At 43.1% G+C, this 20,535-nt stretch overlaps 1 protein-coding gene across 4 annotated transcripts in view; it reads right to left on the bottom strand.

Annotated features, from left to right (window-relative positions):
- The window catches only part of Vps13b (vacuolar protein sorting 13 homolog B), a 513,205-nt gene that overhangs the window by 68,082 nt on the left and 424,588 nt on the right, over window positions 1–20,535 (bottom strand). For all 4 annotated transcript variants that reach the window (XM_085679117.2, XM_085679115.2, XM_085679119.2 and 1 more), the window contains exons 40-43: window positions 17,295–17,491; window positions 10,074–10,255; window positions 8,811–9,160; window positions 2,776–2,937 (exon numbers count right to left, since the gene is read on the bottom strand). In XM_085679117.2, the coding sequence (XP_085535243.2) occupies window positions 2,776–2,937; window positions 8,811–9,160; window positions 10,074–10,255; window positions 17,295–17,491 (891 nt within the window). The remainder of the gene's footprint in view (window positions 1–2,775; window positions 2,938–8,810; window positions 9,161–10,073; window positions 10,256–17,294; window positions 17,492–20,535) is intronic.

Here is a 20,535-nt window from a genome sequence, read left to right as displayed (position 1 = left end):
AGAGACTATGAATTGACTAATACCCGAGGTTGCATAAACACACAGACACAAATGTTCCTAAAACCAAGATTGCTGGGCAATGCAGGATATGACTTGGAATCTGGAAAAAGGAACATGTTGCTCACTTGTGCATCTGTGACGAGCTCCAGGTGCAGTTAGTGGCTGGTTGTTCTGATCTGAGCTCAGACGTAGCCTCTCATTAGAGAGCAGCTTGTGCTCTTGTGGATGATAGGAATTCCGTGAGTGCCCTCTGGGCCCATTAAGGCCTCTGGCTTCAGAGGTCTTAAAATACATTTCAGCACACATAGAAACATAAAAAGGACATCATTTTCCTTTAAAGGAGTCTGATTTAAACTTGAAGTTTTCTTTTTTTGGGTGGGGATGGGGTTGAGACCATTTCACTCGGCTCATACTGGCCTTGAACTCCCAGGTAGTCGAGAATAGTGTGAATTTCCTGGTCCTCATGGGTGCTGGGATACAGGTGCACCATCACACCTGGCTAGGGACAATGCTCCATACGAACTTCATTTATGTAAGTTAAAAGTTACGGAAGTTAACCCCTTTGCAAGGGTTCACATATCGACCAAGAACCCTCTATTGCTCTTTTTTTATGATTTATTTATTTATTTATTATGTATACAACATTCCTTCCACGTATGCTTGCATGCCAGAAGAGGGCGCCAGATCTCACTATAGATGGCTGTGAGCCACCATGTGGTTGCTGGGAATTGAACTCAGGACCTCTGGAAGAGCAGTCAGTGCTCTTAACCTCTGAGCCATCTCTCCAGCCCCCCCCCCCATCACTCTTGTATCAGAGATTTCTCAGCCCTTCTCCTAAAACTGCAGAGCTAGGCTAGATGAATCATACAGACAAAATACAGGGGAAGGAGATAGGACTAGGGATATAAAACTACATATACAAACTAATAAAATCAAGTTCCCTTATACTTAAAATAGATATAGCGACAGATTACATAGAGAAGTTGTGAGATAAACTAGTAATAACTTTTTTAAAGCACACCTATGACAGCTGTAATGGTCACAGTGGATGCTCATTCTTGTTTCTCACTGACCTCTAGTCCACCCAGGGACAGCATGTCCCCACAGGCCTGACGCATGTGTTAAGATCAGCCTTGCCAGCTGAGCCCCAGAGTCCAGGAATCCTAAAGGTCGGGGTGGTGGAGGTGGAGGAGAAGGAGGAGGTGGAGGTGGAGGAGAAAAAGGAGGTGGAGGTGGTGGAGGAGGTAGAGGAGGTAGAGGAGGTGGAGGAGGTGGTGATGATGGTGGTGGAGGTGGAGGTGGTGGCAATGGTGGAGGGAGGTGGAGGTGGAGGTAGTGGCGATGGTGGAGGTGGTGGCGATGGTGGAGGTGGAGGTGGAGGTGGAGGTGATGGTGCAGTGGCCATGGAAACATCCAGACAGCAAGTGTCACTATGGTTGGGACTGCATGTGCATGGGCCTTTGTTCTGCAAGCTCCTAACTTTAAAACCAATAAGAAAAAACTAGCAAAAATAAAAATTCAAAATAAATACAATGTCCATCCTGTCACACAGGGCAAATGAAAACTCTAACATGGAACATTTTCAAGAGAAAAGTTGGAAAATATGTGTGATTTAGGATAAAACTCTAAGTGTAGTATCACATGGTGTGAGAAGCTTTCGTAAGGATTTATATTTCAAGGCACTGGAGGGAGCTGTGCTGCTCTTCCAGAGCTTGGGTCCAGCGCCTACGTCAAGTCTACGACGGTCTATAACTCCATCTCCAGGGGACCCCACGCTTCTGGCATCTGTGGGCACTTGAACTCAAGGACACAAACTTACTCACTTCATACACATAATCAAAAATAATAAAAACAAATCTTTAAAAAGAGAATTTGTATTTACAAAAGCTTAGAATTTTAAAGTCCTGTCAGATTAATTTGCTTTAAAATTAAGATTTTTAGATAAAAGATACTTCATTGTGTCTATATTTCCAAATTTTATGTCAACAGTGGGTGATTTCATGTGAAAAAACTCAAAATAAGCAAAAGACAAGAATCTAGTTCTTTGGGGTACAGAGGAGAAAGGAAGGGGGTGAAGCCTGAGGGTGGAACAGACCTATGGACCACATGGGAAAACATACTCTCTAATCTAATGACTCACTTTTAATCACAAGCAGATAGTAGTTTATTACCAGAGTTTTAGAAATACATTATTCCTGGGAATACTTCCTAGGATTTCTTTTTCTCATTTAGACCACATCTTTGCATTTAATTCATCCGTAGACTATCCCTGCAGGGCACATCTCTCTAATTATCCCCATCTAAAGTGACAGGAAAATGGAGTTGCACCACGTGGAGAACAGAACCCTTTGCTGTGTCTTTTCTTGGTCTCCTCAGGCATAGCTTGTCACTGTGGTCGCTGCATGACCTCAGCCGTCTCTGAAGTCACAGAGACTTTCTGTCTCTGCACTGCCGGCGACAAGCGTGTACCTGTCACAAGGCATGTACGTAACACTGCCTGCACAGCACGCAGCAGTACCGCACCTTCCTTCCACAGAGCAGGGACTGCATCACCCCACTCTGCAGAAGGACCCAGCCCTCTGAGGCCTCTCTTTCCTGAGCAGCACTCACACTTATCAGAGCACACTCTACTCCACGGGGAGCACGGCCTCTGAACATTCCTGGGTTCCCATCAGACGCCACTACACAGGGAAATAACCGGACACAGACACTACTGCAGAATAAACAAACCCCCATCCTGAACAATGGCTGTTTGTCAGCCTGCTTCTCGAATACCTGTGGGGATCGGTGAGAACGCCAGCTGTACTGGTGACTGTGGAGACTTGCCAGCAGGATATTTTCATCAGTGTCCACCTGGCCAAACCGCAGTGTCTCCTGTGTGTCATTACAGATCACAAAGTGGCTGAAGACCAATTCCTCTACCTCAGGGCATTTGTTCTGGAAGAAAAAGAATATGAAAGCCAATGTGTGTATCAGATTAATTGCAAGATGTTTGGCAGCTGTCTGCCCAGTGGCCACTGTTATAACACACAAATGCTAAAGGGCCTGTTGTCATTAGCTCTGGTGCACAGCCTGTTCTATACTTCCAGGATAAGCACAACAAAAATATCTTAAAGCCATCATACGTTCCAGGAATGTGTTTCAATTTATACTCCTACAAAATAGATCATACACACAGAAGAGAAAAAGAACAATGAGATCCCACACACATTTAGCATTTCTTAACACGAATTAACACGCTATAAAGAGCGCTGTCCTGGTCGTGCATGTTTCTAAGCTGAGGACTAGAGGCTGGAATTACCATGTTCCCAGCCCTCAGAACGCCACAATCAACGCCAATTACCAAAGCCACAGTGTGTTCCCTACAGAAAGTAAGGATCATTTAGGTTACTACAACACTGGATTCCTTAAGAGGGAGGGAGGTGTGTGTGTATGTGTGTGTGTGTGTGTGTGTGTAAATCTGCTCAGTGAGAAATATAAATAAAACCATAACTTTCCCTCTATTGTTAAGAGGTTGAACATACAAAACAGATCAACTCCAGAATCCATTTAAAGGCCAAGTTGCAGTTTTAGGAGGAATAATGTAAGCTGAAAAAGTTCCCAGTGTCTGTTTCATTCAGCAAACAGTTCAGTAGTGGGTCTGCCCCACTAGACGTCTAAGGCTCCTCTGATAATGGGATTCAGTATGTCCCTCCTGGCTGCTGTGTCTTTATCACTCAGGCTGTGGCTTAAGAACCAGTCGAATGCTTTCAGGAAACAGAGTATAGCTAAGAAAGGTATCAGCTTGAGGGCATAAGAATCCCAAGTAGATAACTGATTTGCAGGTAATGGGCCTCTATTTTCTGGCTTGGAATCTAAGGAATACCACACACTACAGTCTCCCCTTCACTGAGGGAGGAAAGCAAAGAGTGACATAACTCGGCAGCAGGACGATTCAAGGGGTTCGGAGGCACAAACCCAAGGAGCATACAGATGAAAGTCAGTGCTACCCAAGCAGGACAAAGAGCAGACCTACAACTCCATCTGCAAAGAACTGTGGGAAATAAAATCCAACCCCAGCCATGCAGAATATTCCCAAGGAGTGTGTTCTACAGTTTCAGGTGGTGAGGAGGCCCTGACAGGACTCATTCTCCTAGACACCCATGAAGACCACCACCACTACCACCACCACACCAACCATCACCACCACCATCACATCAACTATCACCACCACCACACCAACTATCACCACCACTATACCAACCATTACCATTACCACTACCACCACTATACCAACTATTACCACCAACATCATCATCACTACTATGATTACTTCTTTCTTCTCCCTTTTCTTTATAAGTCATCTACCATTCTTGCTTATCCTCCAATTCTTATGGTGCAGAACCTTGCTTGACAGGCACACTAATCAGGCTGAGACCCACTTACAACCATTTCTGCTTTCTACATGGCTTTTAACAATTAGCCATGAGCTTAAAACATGCCTGCTGTTGGGTTTCCCACGTCAGTTTCACTCAGGCCACACCTAGAGCACTAGCTGCACTTCAAGTGCCATTTTCTATGGGTACTCCAGTTCTTTCTTTCCCAGCTACTCCACACTCCAGTTCTTTCTTTCCCAGCTACTCCACACTCCAGTTCTTTCTTTCCCAGCTACTCCACACTCCAGTTCTTTCTTTCCCAGCTACTCCACACTCCAGTTCTTCCCCAGCTACTCCACACTCCAGTTCTTTCTTTCCCAGCTACTCCATACTCCAGTTCTTTCTTTCCCAGCTACTCCACACTCCAGTTCTTTCTTTCCCAGCTACTCCACACTCCAGTTCTTTCTTTCCCAGCTACTCCACACTCCAGTTCTGTCTTTCCCAGCTACTCCACACTTCCGTTCTGTCTTTCCCAGCTACTCCACACTCCAATTCTTCCCCAGCTACTCCACACTTCAGTTCTGTCTTTCCCAGCTACTCCACACTCCAGTTCTGTCTTTCCCAGCTACTCCACACTCCAGTTCTGTCTTTCCCAGCTACTCCACACTTCAGTTCTGTCTTTCCCAGCTACTCCACACTTCAGTTCTGTCTTTCCCAGCTACTCCACACTTCAGTTCTGTCTTTCCCAGCTACTCCACACTCCAATTCTTCCCCAGCTACTCCACACTTCAGTTCTGTCTTTCCCAGGTACTCCACACTCCAGTTCTGTCTTTCCCAGCTACTCCACACTCCAGTTCTTCCCCAGCTACTCCACACTCCAGTTCTGTCTTTCCCAGCTACTCCACACTTCAGTTCTGTCTTTCCCAGGTACTCCACACTCCAGTTCTTCCCCAGCTACTCCACACTCCAGTTCTTCTCCAGCTACTCCACACTCCAGTTATTCCCTAGCTACTCCACACTCCAGTTCTTTCCCAGCTATTCCATACTCCCCTGACCTCCTTTATTCAGTCAAATGTGAAGCTGCTTCCTGGTTCAGTCCCTTCCTACTGCAGAATCTCATTTCCTCGACCTCTTATTGGACCAACTTGCAGGTTCCTGTGTATAAAGTCAGTGCCTCAAAGCAGCTTTCTGAGATCCCCAGGTCTCATGTGGGGTCCCCTAGAGGATGAGGACGTGCCGGCATCCGTCAGCTCAGGTGACTTGTTAGCCTGTCCACTGCCAGATGCTGCACTTGCCGCCCACGAAGAAATTTTACCTCCAGCACTCATCAGGACTCCTGATGCTTAGGTCCTCAATAGACATTCAGGACACAAACAACAAAAGAAAGTCAGTCTTCTGACTATGCTGGGACTTGAGCACAGGGCCAGATGCACACAGGTAAGCACTCTACCAACGAATCATACCGTAGTCTAATGTTAATAATTATGTTGGGAAAACATGTTGACTTTATAAAAACTTGAAAAATATTTAAAAAGTGAATTAAAACTGTCAATTTTATGCTCATTTGGAAGAATTTTTCTCAAGCAATGTTTTTTCCCCCCTGAATATTCTGGCTCTTACTATTTCAGACTGATCTACCCAATCCCATTTAATGTATTTATCTAAAACCTTTAATCAAACCAGAATCACAGTGTGTGATTAGTTTTGATGAGATTTTTCCACTTGGTATTATATAATCAAAATAAACTGCTTTCCTGTAAACATTTCTCTCTCCTTTCCATGCAAGAGCACAGACGTGAAGGAAGGGTCTGCCTGCAGCTCCCCCTCAGTTACACATCCTGAGGTCAGGATCAGTCTCAACACAGAGGTTAAGTTACCAGCTGGAGGTTCCTCTCCTCATCCCGAAAAACTGATGAGGATTTAATAAACAACGAGGGCTTTAGGGGAAAATGTAAATTAAAGAACACAAAGGGGTTGTTTACATTTTTCTAAAGTATACTTGAGGTCCTCGGGGAAGTGTTTCTCCACTGCTCCTTCATCTACAGAATTTACTATAACTGTAATAAGCTTCAACATTTCTTGGAATATTTTAGATTCTGTTATATTATATAAAATGCATATATTCATTTATGTGACACCATCTATGCTAAGTCCCAGGATGCTCGCAAGGATTTGTAGTTAAAAAGATTCATATTTCAAGTATGGGAATCTGCATGGTACAGATAACATTTGGTATAAGGGAGACACGTGAGTGTGATTTCCATTTAGATGCTATTTGTTTAAACCTTGGAAACTGACACAGGAAGCAAAAAGAAAGTGGGGTTTTGAATTCTTAAATTATTCTCATGAAAGAAACCATCATCATTTGACACATGAATATATACAGAGAGACAGAGAGACAGAGAGACAGAGAAAGAGAGAGAGAGAGGGAGAGGGAGAGAGGAAGGGAGAGAGAGAACGCTCTAAAACCACAGAAATCAGAAACCGATGGAAAGGTCTGTTAATTTTGAACTTATGACCTGAAGGTGAAGGACCAAACTATTTCATGCCTGATAACAATCTGATTTTAAAAAGTAGATGGCGTTCGCAAATCTCTTGTTATACTTATTAAATTCATTTTTCATTGTCAATAACTATATGCTGGCATTATTAAACATACAATAACTTCAAGTTTCAGAATAAACTTCCCTCTAAAGACAATAAGCTGCGTCCAGGACAGAAATAACGAGTGTAATAAGCCTGTATCAGCCCATTTCAATGTCAACTGTCCTCTGATTTCAAAGTAGTGTACTTTCATGTTTACTTTAGACTACGTAGGGTTCGACGCCTACCACATTAAAACTTGGTGGCAAGTACCCTTGACATGGGAGGAAACAAGAAAATTACAGCAACAATTACAGAAGCATATCCTCTGTGGCTCATGTTAACATTGCCAAATCCCTGTATAAATCAGAACCAACTATTCATAGAATGTACCTGTCAGCAATCTACTGTGTGACACATGGCCCTACTTAATGGAGTATTCCTGCAAGGCACTGCGTTAACCAGTCAGTCATTCACAGTCTGATGTGGTTTAAAACATTTAAATATTTATGTACCATATTTTATTTATGTGTATAGCTGTGTCTAGGAACATTTTTTTCTCTGGGAGAAAACTGATATTTTGAAGGCCATTTTGCAGTAGTTGCCACATATGAGTCTTCTTAAAAAGCTCTGATACCAAGACAAAAATGTCCTGAGTTAAATTCCTCTATCAAGAATTCTTTTCTATTTTCTATGTTTGTTTTTTATTAAATGCATTGTTCAAAATATGAAAAAAACCCTAGAAATTGGAGCTAGGGAAGTTTTTTTCACATTGCTATTTGAACCAGCTGCAAAGATTTAGATCACACTAGCTCTTATTTTACGCATGTCCTTTGCAACAAGAAAACCATGGAATGCCCTTAAAAAAGATTTAAAATATAAACCAGATGTGTTATCTTCTTTCCCTTTGCTATTGTAGTACCATGGCAAGCAATTAATTCCTTAGTCTTATATAGGTCTTCACGCGTATAAAGTGAACATTAAATTTTATTTTTAAAAAATCTAATTCTCATAAACATTTTAGGTTGGGTAACTTAAAAATTATTTAGAATTATTTATTTCATAAAATTCTTTCCATAAAGATCCTCAAGTTATTCCCACAAAAATTTCCCCTTAGTGCTCTTCCTTGAACTCCTTTACGGAACAGACAGCCCACACCACTGCCTAGCGCCCGCACTGAGAGGTCAGCGCAGGAGGACGCGCAGAACGGGGACGACACGTGGGGCCACACGGTGCAGCCATGAGAACAGCGCACGAGCAGAAGTGACTTTCTGTCTCTCTGGATGCATTATCATCCAGACACCCATGATGCCAGACACTGGCAGGTTTTCATTTTAAATATGTCATTCAGGATTGGTTTATACATCTTCTGTTTTTTGATATGAATAATTTCTTATAAAAATACAAGGACAATGATTAAAGTTACTACAATTCTCAATGAATATAAGAATATTCTAGTGGATCAAAAGGCAGGATGTCAGCAAAGGAAAAGACTAAACTGCATTATGTTTCTGTCTGAGAATCTGGAAGGCTTACTGTAAGACCTTCATTTCTGCACTGAATATTCAGACACTCTGGAATATACCGAATTTGAAGCTTTAGCTAAACAGGACTTCAAAAAATTCTTAGGACGATGTTACTTTCCACCTGGATGTGGTATACTAGTCAAGAACAGATGGGCAACATCTCTGATGTGTGTGAACCCACATCCTCCAAGTTTTCTATAGAGAAGCTTCACATCACTTTACCAAGACAAAGAAGGCCAGCATACAGTGGTGCCCATCAAATGCTGCATTCTCTCACTAATAACATGGAGAGTGCAATGACACAGCAGACGTGGCTAAACTGCACACTGCTGTGGAATGTGCATACCTGCTGCCAAGCTTGTATCGCAGTGTTTAGGGAGTGAACCACATGCTGCCCAAAGTTGACAAGCACCGAGTCCATGATCATGGTGCCGTCCAGCCGCCTCTGCACTCCGTCGTCTGAGAGTGCGATCTGCCCAGAGATGCCAAAGGGCTGCACCACAGTTTGCATTGTGACGTTTCTGCACTCCAGAAGCCGACAGTCCACCTGCGATGAGAACCGGAGCTCCTGGCAGACGGAATCGCTGCTCCACTGTCGAAGATACAGGGTTGGTTCTTTGAAGGAAATCACCATGTACTCTAGTTCAGATGGCACATTTTTATCAGGAATGAATGGCTGGAGATGCCGTGGTGAAGCTTGGAAGGAAACAAGACAAATAGCAATTAAGATGTGCGATTCTGCATGGAAACAAATGAGGTGACTTAAATGACCCACTTGGTTTTGAATTTAGAACTTGGTATTCATAAATGTAAACAATTGTTTTTAAGCTGCTACAGCCTTTGCAGGACCGTCTGACACTGCAGATACATTGTTCTGTCTGCTCAAAGGCTGTCATCGCTTCCACAGATAAAGCTGTTGATCACAGCAACAGGAGCAGACAACCGTCTAAATATCTAAACAACAAAGACGTGACTCAGGAAAAAGCAGGTAAACTCTATTCTTGCTGAAAAGGCAACATGCTGAACAGAAGCTATGTCCAGTTTTAATCTCCCTCTTTTTTTCCATGACATGTAGGCTGAAAACCCAAAACCTAAAACTAGAAAAGCATTGATACGGAACACAACATATGAGAAGTAATTATTCAAGTAATACTGGGAACTTATAGGAGCCTACTTTTGCTAGGTGGGGGAGTTTATTCATATATTTTTTAAAATGTGTAAAATTATGAGTCTTGTAATTTCATGAGAATGTGCCTATCTTTTATAGGATAGGCATCTTGAACTTAGGTGATAAACACCAAGTATTTTTGGGATCTATTTCCCATTAATGTAGGATACAGACTAAAACATGTATTTCTTTCAAAAATACTGCAATTGGAATAACAGTAATTAAAAAAAACTTCCTTGAAACTTCTCTTAGGAAACATGTCAAAACATGTCACCACAATGCCACTCAGTGAGGAGTAGGGGTCACACCTGTTGTGCCAGATCAACCTTAGGGTGAATCCGCCAGTGCCCAGGGCTGCTGCGGTAAAGTGAGGCAGCGTGTGGAGAAACCAAGTGCCATGGTACTGAGCAGATGCCCTCCTGACGCTGAAGTGGTGCATACCTGTGCCTAGCTGGTCCAAGTGATGGCAGAGGCGAAACTCCAGGTGAGCCAACTGGAAGGACATGCAGAGAGACGGGACAAACCATGGGGTGAAACAGGAGTCGACTCTGGTGCAGGCAGCCAGGGCTGTTGGAGTTACAAGTGGCTCACAGGTGCTCTGAGAACCAGATTCACTCGCAGAGCTGTGGAAGACAAAAGAAGCTCAGTGACCTTTGCTTCCAGAATCACAAAAGCACAATGTCTTTCTAAAACCATAACCAGAAATTCTACAGTCAATATATTAATCATCAAATATCAATGTAGTACTCACACACAAGAGTTTGTTTTTTTTTACTTCACTTTATGTTGAATATTCTATTTGGATTATTTGCAGAAAGCTTCCAAACTATTCTTCAGTCTCCATGCATGTTCACTTAGATCAAATCCATTTTTTTCCTATACTCATTTCACACAACTTATGGACAGTTTGGTGTCATATTGGTGTAAGGAGATCACAGCTCTGAGCATGGCTCTGCTGTTTGAAGCCTGGGACTTCCTGGGTCAGTGCAAATATCCCATTATTGCTTTACCTTTTTCTACTGTCCACACTTACATTCCGTGAGTTAATCTACACTCTGTATTGAGGACCCACTGGATACGACATTAAGTGGCATAGATAAACTTTTGAAAGTGTTCCTTTGGCTAATGGCACTATAAGAATTCTCTCTTCACTTGGTCATCCTCTTAAAGTTACATTTTATAGTGGTCTGGTTAAAACGAAGAGTGAAGTCATCCAGTCTCAGAAGAATTAAGTCCTTGGCTTTCAAAGAACGCACATCCTAACTGGTGCCACACTGCTGCTTGTACAGGGAGTGGACATGGGACAGGAACTCGGAAGGATAGTGTGGATGTGTGACTCCAGCCACTGTGGGAAGTGGTCATGGGAAGGCTGTTGAGCACGAAGCTAAAGCACCGGAACACTTGCCGACTTGTCTCAACTGCAGTTTCCACTTGTGTGGGATGTAGCATGTACTATAAGGCTGGTAAATCAACACTGACTACAGACAGACTACAAACTGCAGGGCACCACGACTGCACAAGCTGCAGCTATGGTCTCAAAGGTGCTCTGCAGCAGAGGCTGCCCAGGGATGCCCAGTCCTCTGGCCTCTGTCTTCCAAGTGCTGCCATGGCGGTGTGCATCACTGTGCCCAACACGAGGAATTCTTAGAATGTCTCTAATGGGAATGCAGGTTTAAGTAACTTTCTATGAATTTGTGTGTGAGGTTTCAAATAAAATTTCATCATCAGGGTTAAAATTAAATGTATACTTGTAGAAGGAGTGATAGATGAGTTGTTCATGCACTAAACATACTACAGTAAAGAAGCTGTAGGAAATAGGCAGAAACAGGAAGTAAAACCCCAAATCTTACAACCTATAGTATTTATATTTGAACACTTCGTCCCTTCAGAATAGGCCAAAAATCATGGCCAATCAGTGTGTTTACGGGGTGCTTGATACTGCTCACTTGTAATGGGCTGGGAAAACAGTTCCTAGAGGCAATAACTCTAGAGATAGGTGGAGCTCATGACCTAGCACTGTGCTGAACCACAGTGAAGTGAGAACAGCCCAAACAGAGGGCTTTTACACAGCTGGGCCTCCAGAGTGGCCAAAGGGTTACTTCTCAGCTTTTCTGGGTGGCCTATAGAAGGTCATGAATGCTTTAAATACGGGGGAATTCAGGATGTCAGCATGCAAACTGATCCTATCTTAATGGCAGTGTAGGGAGGGTCAGATATAATATCTACAAATTCATTCATATAAGCTCTTTAGGAGTGAACCCCAAAAAGTGGCACACCTCCCAACAATAATATGTCTTTATCAATGAAGCCCTCAGTTGATCTCAGTATCTCTACATGGTTAATCCTGCTATTCACACATATCCAAAGATGCCATTGTCAAGTTCTCTAAGGGGCATCCCACTATTCACACATACCCAGGGATGCCATTGTTAGGCTGCCTACTTATTCTCAACTGTAGGCAAGAGGCTGTTGACTCTTCCCCTCCCCTCCCCTCCTCTCTCTGGTCCATAAGATTTTTTTTTTATTTGCATGACCTTCCTTACAGTAAAGCACAAGAGTCTGAGCTGATCTGTCTTAAACCACTGAGAAGATTATGGTAAGAACACCTCTAGTCATAAGAGTGTTGGACAAACACATTAGTCTTAACTATAAAAGCCTCTGTTTACATGCAAGTTTTTGTTGTTCTGGTGCTGAGAAGAAAACCCAGGGCCTTCGATATGCTAGGGATACACTACCATGGAACTACAGCCCAGTCCTTGGATATGCTAGGCACACACTACCACAGAACCACAGCCTAGTTTTGCATGTAATATTGACACATTATCAAAGGATTGATGTTTCTAGAAACTGCATAAAATGTATTTATATGTCTTTTAGGAAAACATAGTAATGGTGAGTAATGGTGATTTATTTTTTCCCTGTCGTCCTTTTTATTGCTTGTTTTGCTTAGCACTTAAAAAAAAAACCAAGTAAAATTTTGAGCTCAAGCATTTAACTGTCAAAGAAAGGGTAACAGCAGGCTGTTCACTTAGGACTCGGATGAATTTTTAAGCGCTGACTGGAGCAAGGCAGCTGACGTGACTTTGCAGATGTATGACCTCATATTCTAAAACTCTTCAATCAGGGCCTTCCAGACTAATTGTAACTCACAGCACCATGTTTTGGGTTGAAATACATAGAACAGTCATTGAGCTCTTAGGAAATCTGAGACTACTCCAATAGGACATGGAAACGTGAAAAGTTACTTATTTTAGACAATGGCACTTGAATTATCCTTGGTTTCATGCAGCAAGATGTACATGGTAAATCAGGAAAAGTATGTTGGCAAGTTAGGGGTTCATTTAGTGAATTTTATATTTTAGCTTTGAAAACTTATATGGGACAAAAAACTCCAAAAAAAAAAACAACCCAATAATAAGCAAAGAAAGTGCTTGAAGGTTTATGGGCTTCTAGTCTATAAAACTTGAAAACAGAATAAAACCAGGTACCCTGAGTTTACTCAGAGACCTCAGTGGTCTGTACCATCAGTCAAGGATGTTAAAGTGGGAGGTGGAAAACATCTATTGTCCCTTTTCAGAAACCAAGCAGAGCAATAGACACAGGTTACCCCCAGAACTATCGTCCGTAGTTTCAATGAGACCATGTAAATGTGGAACAGGGAAGTTCTTAACACAGTTAGGACTCAATAAATCTAACACACCTAAAATCATGATTACATTTTGAAAGAAAATGCACATAAATCAAACACTAACTTTTTATTTTAAGGAAATATTAATCCTATTAAATTCACAAATATGTTAATTTAATTACCCAACCTTAACTATCTAGCACACATTGCAAGCCAACAAGCATCTCTCCTCCCTACATGCCACACCTATCCATCATAGTTTCAGAAACAGGAGAATGAGTGCTCTTCCACAGGAAGTCAGTAGGTGTTTTTCTGTAGTTAATTTTAGGAAAATTTATACAAAACTATAATTAACAATGATATTTACTTGCTAACTCACAAGAAAAGACCTTTAACAATCTCTACACTAAAGTATGAAAAGACTGAATAATGCAGACACTGAAAAGCTAAACAATCTTTAATTCTGATTCCTGGCACTACTACCATAATCACAACTACCTGATGTAATGAAAAGAGAAAGAAATAGGCAAAGCTACAGCACAGGAGAGACCTCAGGCATGCACACTAATGGACACTACATTGCATTAATCAATAGCTGTGTTCTTTGTAACTGTGGCTACGTCAGTCCTGAGAGGAAGGGTTTTCTGCTTAAGCTTCTGATGTGGAATTCCCCTCCATATGCTGCGAATACCATTGGTGAATAAAGAAACTGCCTTGGCCTGTTGGTAGGGCAGAACTTAGCTAGGTGGGGAAAACTAAACTGAATGCTGGGAGAAAGCAGGCAGAGTCAGAGAGAAGCCATGGAGCCCCACTGGAGACAGACGTGCTGAAACTTTGCTGGTAGGCCACAACCTTGTGGTGATGCACAGATTAATGGAGATGGGTTAAATTAATATGTAGGAGTTAGCTATTAAGAAGCTAGAGCTAATGGACCAAGCAGTGATTTAAATAATGTAGTTTCTGTGTAATTATTTCAGGGCTGAGCAGCTGGGAACTAACACGGGACCATCCTCCAACAAGCTGCAGTGACATTTCAGTTCCTCTAGTGCATTTGGGATGATTTTCTCTCCCTTTCTTCTGTCCTTAAGAACCTTCAGCTACTTCACCCCATCCTTCTACCACCACAGGACTGCCTGAGTGTCCTCGACCAGCACTGTCTCCACGGTGACTCGAATCTGACTGCAGTTGTCCACCATAACTTCACACACAGTTATAGCTTCCACCACCACCACCACCACCACCACCACCACCACCACCACCACCACCACCACCACCACCACAGTTACCTCCACCCAAATTGCCTCTTTCATTGTAACCATGTCCTCCTCCTTTACCACAGTGTCTACCACCTTGGTTTCCATATCCTGGCCCACCACCCCAGCTTCCTCTAGTACTACAGGCAGGCCACAATCCCAGTTACTGCCATCACACCCAAATTCATTTTATCCAGTATCTCTACCACCATAGCCTCCTCTACTGCTGTAACTAGAAGGACCTCTGCTGCCGCCTGTCCCCTATCGCAGCCTCCTCCTCTACTAAGGTTTGTTTCATGACCTCTATGCTCCAGCAGATGTCTCTTTGGTTTAGAAAGGGTCATCTTCACTTCCCAACCATCTCATCACGAGTATGGCATTTCTAAATACAGCTTGTTGATAAATACAGCTTTATCAACTGTAGCATGATTGCCAAAAGTAACGCAAGCAAGTCCCCTCCCCACTCTGCTTGTCTTCCGTAACTTCTATGGTCTCAGTCCTGCCACACTTTTCAAAGCTTCCTCTCAAATGATATTCCTCTGTATCTTTCTCGAACACCATTGGCAAACATTTCCTTCACTCTTCAGTGAGCAGCATCTCTCTTTGGTTCCACTGAGCACTCAGCAACCTTGTATCTAGTACACATTGCTGCTTCTACCTCAGTAACACAAGAGCAAGTCACAGCACCAAAGCTCCTGGATCGTTGTGTTTGGGGACGTCTCATTATCACACAGTCTGTAACTGTGCCCTTTCCAGATTGTTCTCTTAAACAACTGTCTGTGGTTCCAAAGCAAGAGCAGAGCATCTCCTCAACAGCTCTGCTTCCCTTGGCTCATGGCCCTCCATTTTGAGACCTAACTTGCTTTTCCCAACTTGTGTACAATATTAATAGTGATTTATCACATTGAATTTTAAACAAGATATAATTAAATTTCATTAGTACCAGTTTCTACTTGAAAAGGTATTCATCCCAAACAATTCAAAATAAGACTAATTGTAAAATATTAAGTAATGTACAAATTCTCCAGCCAGAGCCAAGGGTCTGTGATTGCAATGTCACCAGCTTGATGGAAAAGAGGCTGAGTGTGACTGGCGGTATGCATTTCTATCCTCTGAGGGCTTTGCACTCCAGCAGCGCCAGATGCACAACACAGATTTTTGTGAGTGCTCCAGAGTCAGAGGCACTGACCTTGTCCAGAGCACTTTCTATGGTGAAAACACATTCTCCCACACTTAACATCAAGAAATCACTTCTAACATGACACTATTAATGAAACAGCTTATTCTCTGAAGTCTCCTGGTTTGTGGTGAGGAACCCTCTACTCTGAGAAAGCCATCTTCCTCGTCATCTGTTAATCCCTGGGGCCTGGTGCTTTTTACTGCTCTTTTACTTTTAGTAAAATCAAGACCTTACTTCTCACATGTACTTTCACTGACAGAATACTGGAAGGTAATCATTATTAAAGAGCCTAGATAACCTGGAAATAGAATATATAAAGTTAAAAAGATTATTATTAAGAAACATACAATACAGTCAATGGAAGAGACTGTGAGGCTATAGACCAAAATGCTAACCAGAGTTATGTCTGTGTGATTGCTTCAACAAAGCACATATTATTAATATAAATAAATACTTTCAGAAGAAAAATCATTTGCCATTATTTACAGCATAAAGTAGAAAGCAGCACAACATGCTGTGTTATGATGATTACATATGGACATATCAAAGTTACATAAACAAAACAGAACAACACTTGATTTGCGAAGCACTGGAGTGGTGGATGTCTTCCTTCCCATTAGTGCTTGAATGTCATCCAGGAAGGAAAGGCAGGAGCTGGACAGGGGGCTAAGGAAGCAAGCACTAAGGCTGACCTCGAGGAGGCTGAAGGGAAGATAGTGAACGGCCAGAGCAGCAGCACCTCACTGCACACAGCCCACGGCCCAGGGAAGGGCCCCTGGTCACAGCACCTCACTGCACACAGCCCACGGCCCAGGGAAGGGCCCCTGGTCACAGCACCTCACTGCACACAGCCCACGGCCTAGGGAAGGGCCCCTGGTCACAGCACCTCACTGCACACAGCCCACGGCCCAGGGAGGGTTGAGGCTCACATTCTTTTTTTCCTCTTTCATGACAGCGTAAGCACAAAGGCTTATCAGGAGACCTATTGAACAGCTTTAAGACTAGAAGTACACCAAGAAGGCAAATACTAGAAATGGGCACAATCTGGAATTACAATGTGTCTAGGAAGCTCTGGAGATGTGATTAGGAATATCTGAGGCTTGTAGCTTCTGGAGTCCATCACGACAGCTGTGACCTCACAGCGGCAAACGCCAGCTGCTTGATCTCGGTTGGTCAAATGTTCCTAGCATCTGCAGATTTACCTCCTAAAGTTTTAAAAAAATCATTAAAGATGAATATATTTTCAAAGTTTGGCTTTACATATAGACAATTACACTTACACAGTCCTCCGTTTACTGCCCAGGTTATTTTCATCATTCTGAGCACTACATCAAGAGTCTATCAGGCCGTTGTCTCCATGTTTTTGGCTCAGGATGATGGACTGTTTTGTTCGACTGACACTATTCATTATTTTAATTTTATATTTAGGTAACAGGCTCTTTCCCGGGCTCTCAGACTACACTGTGATCAAAGCCCTGACTGCCAAGCAGCAGAACTGAGTTTCACCTCCTTTGTCTCTCATCAGGCACATGCCCAGTAGCCATCCAGGCTACAGCTGAGCAAGGAGGCACGGGAGGAGGGACAATGTCTGCCTCTGTTACCTTTGGTCATCTGTTGTATTCTGACTGTTGTTCAGGACAATTCTCCACAGATCGGAGGACACCAGTTTCTTCTGGTCGCTCACAAGACTGATGTCCGGCAACTGCAGCTCACAGACTTTGCTTTCAGACAGGCTGAATTCTTGGAATGAAACAAAAACCTTCTGGAGTTCATCCCAATATTCCAAACTACAAGGGACCTACAGGAAAACAGACAAAAAAAAAAAAAAACCGAGAAGTTATAAATTAGAAACTATGTGCTTAGAGATGGCTCAGCGTTCCTTCAGGGGACACAGGTTCAATCTCTAGCACCAACATGGTGGCTCACAAACTGTAACTCCAAACCCAGGGGATCTGACACCCTCTTCTGACCTTTGAGGGCACACATGTGTACATGATGCATATACACATACATAGGCAAAACAACCATACACATAAAATACATAAATAAAGTTTTAAAAATATAAAATTAAAATCATGCTCTGTACATGCTCCAAAATGCAAATTAAGCTTCCAAAGAAGCTATCACCTTATGGTGTGGTAGGAAGATAAAGTATAAGAGAACGTTGTAGGATATTCTTCTTAGTCACGTTACCCCTGTTTACTCTAGAAGACTCATATAAAAGAAAGACTCACTTAATAACAGAAAACCATCCACAGTTTTCTATACAAAAGAAAACTAATGGAGAACAAACTCAATACTTCTAAGCCTCCAGTATTTTAAAGCTAAGGCTGGATTTAAGATACAAATAGATTAAGCGACGACAAGAGCAAAGCAGCGAGCGGCAAGTACTGGTGAAGCTACTGATGAAGAAGGAGCACATTTCCAGACAGGCAGCTGGAGACGGAAGCGTAAGGACAAAAACAAAGCGAGACCTCACATCACTGTTCACACAAAGGTAAACACAGGATCAAGTCTGTAAAGACCACAGAGTGAAAGCTGAGAGAAAAGAAAGCTGCTACATTTTGATTTTTAAACAGCAAAGTATTGCTATGTATGCAACAAAATTCAGCAATCAGGAAAAAAAGTCATTGGTAAAAATCAAAAATAAAAAAGCAGACAAGGCAAGCCAGGCAAGACTCAATGAGTGATCAGACACAAGTTGTTCAGACAGGAGACAGCTCATAGAAACCAACTGGGAAGCATATGGAAGAAAACATATGAGCCTTAAAGAGACACCACCAGCTCCACATACCTCAGCTGTGCCCAGTGTCCACGGCAGCACAGCACTCCCCCAGGGCCTCTCTGCATAGCACTGTTAGAAAGCAAGGGGAACCCACAAAATGTGATGCTCACATTGCTTGCTTGGCTGTCCACCAGTGCAGACTCTGACTCTGACTGAGGAGCCCACGCTTTCCATAGCACCGTGAGACACCAGCCTGCACAGCCAGAGCACAGACCTTAAAGCAACTACTTCACAGAACAAATAAAACTGACCTGCAGACATGAAAATCTACCAAACTTTAATGATACTCAAGAAATTCTAATTTAAGCAAATATGTAACAATAGAATAATATATTTATTAATCTGGCAGCTGAAGAAGGTTGACAGCTCCGGTTTTTGCACAGGTATGTGGAAGAGACAGTCCTAGGTACTGTGAATTAAGGGCTTGTGTCTCTTCATTTATTCCTAAGGTTTTGTTTTACTGTTACTCTGATGTGAGAGAGCATGATGTACATGTGTGTCATGCACACACACACACACACACACACACACACACACACACACACACACACGTGAAGGACGGAGAGCAGCATCAAGTGTCTTCCTTCATCACACTTCACATTATTGAATCTGAAGCTCACTGGCTGGTCAGCAAGGATCCTCAGGGATCCTTCCACTTCTGCCTTCCAGTGTAGGGATTATAGGTAAAGGCTGCTACACTGGCTTTTCACTGAACTCAGGGTCTTAGGCTTAGACAGTATCTTAGGGTTACTATTGCTGTGACGAGACACTGTGATCAAAAGAGGGTTTGGGAGGAGAGGGGTTATTTGGTTTACATTTCCACAGTGTAGTTCATCACTGAAGGGAGTCAGGACAACAGCTCACAGAGGGCTTGAACCTGGAGGCAGAATCTGATGCAGGGGAGTACTGCTTACTGGCTTGCTCCCCATGGCTTGCTCAGCCTGTTTTCTTATAGAATTCAGGACCACCAGCCCAGGAATAGCACCACCACAATGGGCTGGTCCCTCCCCCATCAATCACTAATTAAGCAAATGCCTTACAGACAGATCTTATGAGGAGCATTTTCTCAATCATGTTCTATTCTTTCAGATAACTCTAGCTTGTTATCTGACTCAAGTTGACATAAAACTGTCCAGCACAGGCAGCAAGGACTTTATCCACAGAGTCACCTCCTAAGCCCCACAGTGATGTGTTTTGAGCATGCATGTGTGAGGAGGGAGACATTCGATGAAGAAGAAAGACATCAAAGTGCTTGAGTACACAGAAAGAGATGCATATGTTTGGGGATAGTCACAGAATCCAGTGCAGACTACTGCTTCTTGAAACTGTGTCAGGCATGGTGGTGTGCATGTGCACTCCCAGCACTGGAAACTGTGTCAGGCATGGTGGTGTGCACGTGCACTCCCAGCACTGGAAACTGTGTCAGGCATGGTGGTGTGCACGTGCACTCCCAGCACTGGAAACTGTGTCAGGCATGGTGGTGTGCACGTGCACTCCCAGCACTGGAAACTGTGTCAGGCATGGTGGTGTGCACGTGCACTCCCAGCACTGGAAACTGTGTCAGGCATGGTGGTGTGCACGTGCACTCCCAGTACTGGAAACTGTGTCAGGCATGGTGGTGTGCATGTGCACTCCCAGCACTGGAAACTGTGTCAGGCATGGTGGTGTGCATGTGCACTCCCAGCACTGGAAACTGTGTCAGGCATGGTGGTGTGCACGTGCACTCCCAGCACTGGAAACTGTGTCAGGCATGGTGGTGTGCACGTGCACTCCCAGCACTTGTGAGGTGGAGGAAGAGTAACTGGAAGTTCAAAGTCATCCTCAGCTACACAGGCACATAGGGAGTTTGAGGTCAGCCTGTGCTAAAAGAACAAAACGAAACAAAATGGAATCAACGAGAAAAAAAAAAGAAATTCTGTTCTTGCTACCCACGGCAAGCTTTTCTACAGCCTCTTTGGGCCATTATTTCTATAATCCCTTGAATTGGAAATGCCTATTTTCTCACTGTCTCATGTTTAAATCTTTCTCATCTGTCAAAGCCCAAATCAAATGCTACC

The sequence above is a fragment of the Myodes glareolus genome, chromosome 19, assembly GCF_982192425.1.
Source record: "Myodes glareolus chromosome 19, mMyoGla1.1, whole genome shotgun sequence".
In the NCBI taxonomy this organism is placed as follows: domain Eukaryota; kingdom Metazoa; phylum Chordata; class Mammalia; order Rodentia; family Cricetidae; genus Myodes; species Myodes glareolus.
Note: the sequence above shows the minus strand (reverse complement) of the source record. Positions and strands in the feature narration are given on the sequence as shown.